This window comes from Physella acuta, unplaced genomic scaffold (assembly GCF_028476545.2).
Source record: "Physella acuta isolate Inbredline_101_S28 unplaced genomic scaffold, ASM2847654v3 ptg000531l, whole genome shotgun sequence".
Lineage (NCBI taxonomy): Eukaryota > Metazoa > Mollusca > Gastropoda > Physidae > Physella > Physella acuta.
Genome location: NW_026732050.1, coordinates 980,951 through 988,958, shown reverse-complemented (window position 1 = coordinate 988,958; position 8,008 = coordinate 980,951). Strand labels below are relative to the sequence as shown.

Sequence of the window (8,008 nt, the reverse complement as noted above, 5' to 3'; positions counted from 1 at the left end):
GGGCGGGTGGGGCGGCCGCCCAGGACGCCGACCTTAAGGGGGCGTCAAAAGGGGTAGAGATATTAATTTGAAAGCTCATTTTAAGCTGAAGTATCGAATTATATACTGTCAAAGTTACGAAAAATAAACGACTACAAGGCTCCACGCACTGATTTAACAACTTTGTGACACCGAAATAGAAATTGTTACAGGATAGTAACTGGTAAGAAGCGCTACAAACCTTTCCAACTAAGGGGGGGGGGGGGTCTTTTTCACAAACAGGAAAAACGAAATATATAAATGGGGGGTGGGGGCGCAAAATTGATAGTCCGCCCTGGGCGCCGGATTAGGTCGCTACGCCTCTGGGCGCAGGGGGTGGGGAGAAGGGATGATGATAAAAGAACTATCATAAATAGAAAAACAATTGACCTAATGACACCACTGGATAAAAATATAATTTCTTATATCTGCAAAAGAATCAACATAAAACCAGCAGATTACAGTCAACATAAAGACTATTCATTCAATTGAGGACTTTCATTCAATTAAAACAGATAATTTAAAAAAAACACACATGATATTGACTTGCAAAACAATTTGACTTCTAAGTTGTAACCACCACCCACTGTGTCAACTTTTCCCTGAGATCTGAACTTGAGGCTGTCTGGCTAGCAACTGAACTAACCACCACTCCACCATGCAGTCCCATCATATGCTGAGCTCAAGAAACATATGAACTCTACTTCATCTACACTATGGATCATTAGGTCCAAAAAGTAACTACTTTCTTTATCAAACTGTTACCTAAGAGGATGATGTTGTCATCTTTAACCTTAGATCAGTTTTTACCCAAGTCATCAGTTTGGTCATAGTCTTTCATAAAGCCAGTTGTAAGTAACCTGAGTTGCGCAAGCATCACCTGCAGCCAGTTTGCTTTTTTACCCTTTGAAAAAAATAGGCCAGAAATGTTTGCTATTTGTTAATAAATTGTGGATTTTGTTTTATTTAAAAAATCATGATCAGGTGCAAATGTCATCACTAACTAGAGCAGATGATTGATTACTTGTTATCCTCACTCATTAACTTATGATAAATCTCAAATTGTATACAATGTCTAGTTAAATGCACTTTCACAGAGTTGCATACACTTAGTCACACAGACACACTTCCATAGAGACCACATAAATCAAACATTAGATAAAAATAGATGAACTGTAAAAAAGCTTTAACTTTAAACTAATGTGCATATAATTCAAATGTAAGAATATAAAATAAACTTTCTCTCGTAGGTTAAAGCATTGGTCTCTAAGATGTGTAAGAAATAATAGCTTACACCTGATGCATTTGCATGTCTTTGACTTTAATATAACATACTTCACACCACTACCTTGAACTAAAATGGAACTGAGTAAGAGTGTACAAAGTATCTTATATGTTGTGACAATCTTTTTAAAAATTAGCAAAGAATAGCTTGATATTGACAAATTTAATACTAACAGATCAAAGTATGATTAATAAAAATTTCAACAATGTTCTCTCACAAAGCAAGGGTCATGATGGTCATCAACTATGATCAACTGTGCATATCATATCAGATGAAACCAAAAAACCATGTTTTTTTCAAACAGATGTGCAGAGATATATTTAATTTGTGGGTTCTTTAATACTTGGAGTATTTTGAGGGTGCAGAAACACTGCCCACACTCAATACTCATCTTTATGAATTTTATGGTGCCTTTGTAAGTTTGAGGTCTGTGTGAAACATTTACCACATTAGACACACTTGTAAGGCTTTTCTCCTGTATGAACTCTTTGGTGTTTATTTAAGGTGTTTCTTGTATATGCAGTCTAAGGTGTCTCTTTAAACAAGCAAAATATGTGAAACATTTACCACATGTGTCACACTTGTAAGGCTTTTCTCCTGTATGACCTCTAAGGTGAATCTTAAGTTCAGCAAGCTGTGTGAAACATTTCCCACATATGTCACACTTGCAAGGTGTTTCTTGTATATGCAGTCTAAGGTGTCTCTTTAAACAAGCAAGTGATGTGAAACATTTACCACATGTGTCACACTTGTAAGGTGTTTCTCCTGTATGAATTCTTTGGTGTTGTTTCAAATCTCTATGCTTTGCAAAAGATATATCACATTTGTCACACTTGTAAGGCTTTTCGTGTGTATGCCGTCTATGGTGTCTCTTTAAGCCAACACAATGTGTGAAACATTTACCACATATGTTACACCTGTAAGGCTTTTCTCCTGTATGAATTTTAAGGTGATCCTTTAAATGAGCTAATTGGGTGAAACATTTACCACAAATATCACACCTGTAATGCTTTTTGCCTGTATGAACTTGAAGGTGATTCTTTAGATGTGAACGCTGTAAGAAAAATTTACCACATATATCACACATGTGTGACTTTTCTCCTCCATGAATTTTAAGGTGTTCCTTAAAATGAGAAGACTTTTTGAAACATTTATCACATATATCACACTTGTTTGACTCTCCTGTATGAATTTTAAAGTGTTCCTTTAAAAAAACACTCGTTGTGAAACATTCACCACATATGTCACATTTGTAAGGCTTTTCTCCTGTATGAATTCTAATGTGTTCCTTTAGAACAGCTTTCTGTATGAAACATTTACCACATACGTCACATTTGTAAGGCTTTTCCCCTGTATGAATTTTAAGGTGTGCCCTTAAAATATACTGTCTTGTTAAACATTTACCACATATGTCACACTTGAAAGAATTTTTCTGTGTATGAATGTTATGGTGTCTCTTTAAAGCAACAAGATGAGAGAAACATTTACCACAAGTTTCACACTTAAAAAGCTTTCCTTCTGTATGAATTTTAAGGTGTTCCTTTAAATAAGCAGGACGTGTGAACGATTTACTGCATATGTTACACATGTTAGACTTTTCTCCTGTATGAACTCTAAGGTGCTCTTTTAAGTTAGAAAGTTGAATGAAACATTTACCACATACATCACACTTGCGAGGTTTTTCTTTTGTATGAATTTTAAAGTGTTCCTTTAAAACAGCACGCTGTATGAAACATTTACCACATATATCACACATATAAGGCTTCTCTCCTGTATGAGCTCTATGATGTATCTTCAAGTTACCAAGCTGCGCAAAACAGTTACCACATTTGTCACACTTGTAAGGCTTTTCTCCTGTATGAATTCTTTGGTGAATTTTTAATGGGGTGCTTTTTTTAAAACATTTACTACACCTGTCACACTTGTAAGGCTTATCTCCTGTATGAATTCTATGGCGTTGATGAAAGTTAGATGTCGTCATGGAAGAATGTTCTCTGTCATTATCATTGAGATCCAGACCCCTATTCGAATTGGAAAGTTCTGAAAAATCCAATCTGTAATACTGGCATGCATCAATATCTGCAAATTGTAAAAATTGCATTGATACAGTGGACACAGTGATGACATGAAATAGTGATGACTAAATGGTACAGTGATAACTAAATGATACAGTAAACACAGTGATGATAAACTGATAAAGAGGACACAGTGATAAACTGAAATAGTTATCACTAACTGATACAATGAACATAGCCATGGTTCACTTATACAATGGACACAGTGATGATTACCTGAGGACACAGTGATGGTTAACTGATTAAGTGGACACAGTGTTAACTCAAACAGTGTACACATCACTAACTGATATGTTGGACACAGTGATGGTTTACTGATATGATGGACACAATGTTAACTCTCTGATACAATGGACAGAGCCATGGCTTACTTATACAATGGACACAAAAGTGAACTAGAGACTAGATATTAAACAACAGAGATGAGAAGTGTATAGATGATTACAATTAGGAGAGTGTAAAGTACTGAATAAATATATTTACCACTGTCATTGTTCACCATGTTTGCTAAACTGTTCTTGCTTTTAACACCAACACTCTCTACCTGAATGCCCAGGTCTCTGCCACGGTTGTCTCCATAGGACACCTGAAAATATCAGAATACTATTCTCAGAACAAAACACTCAATCCGTTTGAATCATTAGGTATGGTGTGGCCAAGCATGGGACTGATAAAACAATAGTTTTGCGTTTAGGTCCCTACTTTGATGTCACAGCAGATGCTCATCATATACAGGACACAAATAAGCTACAAAAGTGATGCTTCACTCTTGATCAACCCATCTAAACCGGCATGGATAATATTAATATAAAACTGTCATTCCACACGAAAAACTTAAAAATCAGAACATTTTGTAAACTTTAAAATTTTAGTGGGGTGACTACTACTGTTCCAAATAAACACTGTGTCAAGTACAATGGTGAAATGTAAAATCCATGGTTTTGTTAATGTAAACAATACCATTGTTTTGTGTAAATTTGTTCAACTTGGCATAAAGGAAATTTAATCAAAAAGTCGAATTGTAGTCAAATGAGCATAAATAAAGGGGAATAGAGAGGAATGTCCACAAGGCTGTACAAAGTTGATAGGCCTTTTAAACTTTTGAACATTTACTTTTTGTATGAAAAGAAATTGTTTTAAAATTAATATTTTAACAAATAAAATACTGATGCTAATATTACTAATTAAAATGTTTACTCTAACAAGTTTACACCAAATATAATTGGATTATAATTAAATAAATAAAGACTGCACAGATCACTATTTCATTAAAACATCCAGTTTGCAGTTAGTAAGTTAAATAGTTGGCTTTTTTTTATGGATGCACAGAAAAAAGTATTAAATCTTTGACTGACGGAGTATCTATGGGGTAGTTACCAGTAATTCTGTGCCAGCAGTAATGTCCCTGTTAGTCCTGTAGAAGATCTCCCCCTTGTGCTGGTATGCTGTGACACACTGCTCATCCTCACAGCGTGCACAGTTTACAAATCTCATCCAGTTAGAATCAGATCTGTCACTGGCATCAATAAAATGGGATGGCCTTCCATCTTTGAAGATCTAAAGAAGCACATTTAACTATTTTACCCTTTATCATAAATGAGACTAAACAGAGTTCAATAAAAAAAAGTAATTTTGTTTTATGAAACTTGCTCACATAGTAAACTTTATCAGAATAAGTTGGCTAAGCCAAAAACAGCATCTCAGCCATAATATACTATGGAGGACCTTGTTGCTTATACAGCCAAAAAGAGTTCAGAGAGAAACCAATTCAAAAAATCTACATCAGTATTTCCCGAAATGGATTTAAAAACTCCTTTTCATTGCTACAACCATCAATCAAGTTGCTTTATTTATTATGGTTGATAATCTGGCAGTTCTTATAAAACACGAAAATAATGCAGAGTAGTGATAAAATTATGACTAATTTGTCACTTGTCAAAACCCAGTTCATCAGCAAGTTAAATATCTGAGCACAGAGTGACCTGTTTGTAGTGAATGGAATGCATTTAAAGAGGTGATAGGTCAAGTGATAATGTGAACAGATAAAAGTTGAATTGAGATTTATCTAGAACATAATTTGACACTAGCTACAGAAATGCAATCCATCTATAACTATAACTATAAGCACTAAAGACATCCAGATCTGTCACAGCCTACACAAAACAAATCACAAAAAAATCTTACACTTGTGTACCTATTTGGCCCACAGCACAAGGACCATTTACTTTACAACTTTTTACAAGTGTTTAAAATGACAAAGCTCTTTATTATGAAATAAAATTAACATAGATCTATATCTAAAAAACAAAAAATGGATAAGAACCCATAATTCAGCTTGACACTGTCCTAAACAAAACTGTTACTCATGTCTAACACAATCCTTAACTACATTGCTCACCTGCCAGCAATACTGTGAATAATGAGCTATCTGCTTATTTTGCTCTTTTTTCCCAACGTAAGGCCCAAACCTTGTACGAGCAGAAATAAATCTTGTGGTGAAAACTCCTAGTCCAGCATCACGTATGCCAGATGTTTTAATGACCAGCCCAGGGGGCAGTGTTTTCCTACAATAATTTGTGTCCTTGCCCTTGATGCAGTCTTGGGGTACCTGTTAAGCAGCAGTAAACATCTTAGTATTTTACTTGGTGATATTTTTGGTACAATACCACATTCACAAAATTTATTTTAACACAACTAACCAGTCTTTAAACTTCCCAGAGATGAAGTAGTTACTAACAGGGCTTAAAAAACTTTGTTTTATTTTACCTGTGAATCTGATATAATATTTAGAGGACCATGTTCAGTACAATCTCCTATGTATTTAATTTTGCACTCATCACAAACTGAAACAAAAATGTAAAACATCAAAACTACAGACAAGGTACAGTGTAGTTGCACTACAAAGTATTCTACCATCAGTAGCTACTTTATTTATACTGACACAAAGATAAATTCCTTGCACTAATACGTGAACCAGATATAAAAACAACAGATGAAAAAGTTGTGTGTTTTCTTTCAATGAACATCTATGCATGGTCTACTATTTTTCATACACAACTTCAAACAAAAACATGTATAATCCTATTGGTTATATAGATAAAACTGTTCTGTGCTAGGGTATGATTAATGGTATAGACATGTGGGATTATAGAGCCACTCAGCTGCCTATATCTAATCTACTAAAGCTGGTAAACTCTTTGGAAATAGATAAACACAGGGGCATCTCTAAAATCTACCTTTTCACAATTGAAGTCATTGTGACAGTGATCAAGAGTTCTACTTATAAGTCCCCTTTGTCGAAGTAGAATTTTAATTACTTTTGAAGTAAGACTAGTTTTTAAAAGTTAAGACAATGCCTTAACTGTTATAATACTGAAAAGGTAGATAATAAAATAAAGACATAAGTGAATATATATGCTCATAGCTGACTTATTCATAATGTACAAAGAAAAGAACTAACAGAGATACTCATCATCTTCTGGGATGTGTAGACTAGACATGTTAAGCTGGTCACTCATGATCTGCTGTCTACCTATGTATGAAAAAGAGTTGAAGAAATTATCTTTAAACAGCAGTGTTTGCGAGCAGGATTTGCTATATAAAAAGCGGCGGTAAAATCCCGATACAGCGTCGGAAATTATTGGGTAATGTTCGTTGAGTTTCGGTAACATTTGTTACTGTAAACCATAGTTTTTTTACCGTAGAAAGAAAAATAAAGTCAATTGCATTAAATTAATGTTTTAACTTAAATTTAATGTTTAACTGACAAAAAATTAGCAACAATAAGTAAATCTAAATATAATTAATAAAGTCGAGTGTAGTAATAAATGTTTTTTTTTTAAGAAACAGAAAAAACCTGCAGAAGATTTGCGACAACCAGCTCTAGTTCTGTTAGTAAATAAGACGATTAGATTTACTAAAGTTAAAAGAAAAGTAGTAAGAATAACTAGAATAATGTTTAGTAGCAGCAATAATTAGCACATACACTTAAAATAATTAGAAATACAAAATAATTAGCAAAACAGTATTTAAATTACAACTAAAATCAATCCTTGCACATTTTTCGACATTATGTATTAAAAATAATATGGCGGCAAATAAATGATGGTTTACAGTATTTCCGGTGGTTTCCGGAACGGCTCGACAGACTACGCCATGGTTTTACTGTTTTTTACTGCTGTACAGTTCCGGAATAATAACCGACGCTATATCGTGATTTTACCAAAGCGGCCATCTGTAAGTTAGAGTCGCTTCCCCTGAATCTTGCGCTATAAGTTTACTATAAAAAAAAATAAACAAGATGGCTGCTATAGTTTACTAAATTTAGTAAATGAGCATGGTTGCATCTGATGGAAACATACATCGCTAGTCTTCGTTTATTACTGAAAAGTTTTAATTCAATTGTTTAAAATTTAAAAACAGGTACATAAATGAAACAAGGGAACATTTTTGTATTTTTTCAAAACAAATCCTCCTCAAAATGTGAAATAATTATTAAAATTTAAGGAATTACCTGTTTTTCACATTAATAGCCGCGGGCGATTTTACGTACCCAAAACGATTCGATAGATTACCAACGATAGATTACCTAGGATATTTTTAATATAAGACTAGTTTTTGACTAGATTAA

General features: G+C 34.0%; 1 protein-coding gene across 1 annotated transcript; it reads right to left on the bottom strand.

Moving 5' to 3' along the window:
• Positions 1 to 872: 872 nt before the first annotated feature.
• Positions 873 to 6,899, bottom strand: LOC131945215 (zinc finger protein 431). The gene is made up of 6 exons (XM_059306243.1): positions 6,839 to 6,899; positions 6,145 to 6,221; positions 5,777 to 5,986; positions 4,756 to 4,935; positions 3,862 to 3,964; positions 873 to 3,382 (listed from the first exon to the last, which is right to left on the bottom strand). Exons 1-6 carry the CDS (start codon positions 6,894 to 6,896, stop codon positions 1,803 to 1,805), a joined length of 2,208 nt encoding a protein of 735 aa, XP_059162226.1. The 5' UTR covers positions 6,897 to 6,899; the 3' UTR covers positions 873 to 1,802.
• Positions 6,900 to 8,008: the final 1,109 nt, after the last annotated feature.

Coding starts and splice junctions, on each gene's coding strand:
- LOC131945215 (XM_059306243.1), bottom strand. CDS start 6,896: ATGAGTGACCAGCTTAACATGTCTAGTCTACACATCCCAGAAGATGAT. Junction 6,222..6,838: donor AGAAGATGATGAGTATCTCT/GTTAGTTCTTTT, acceptor TTTTTGTTTCAG/TTTGTGATGAGTGCAAAATT. Junction 4,936..5,776: donor ATTCACAGTATTGCTGGCAG/GTGAGCAATGTA, acceptor GTGCTTCTTTAG/ATCTTCAAAGATGGAAGGCC.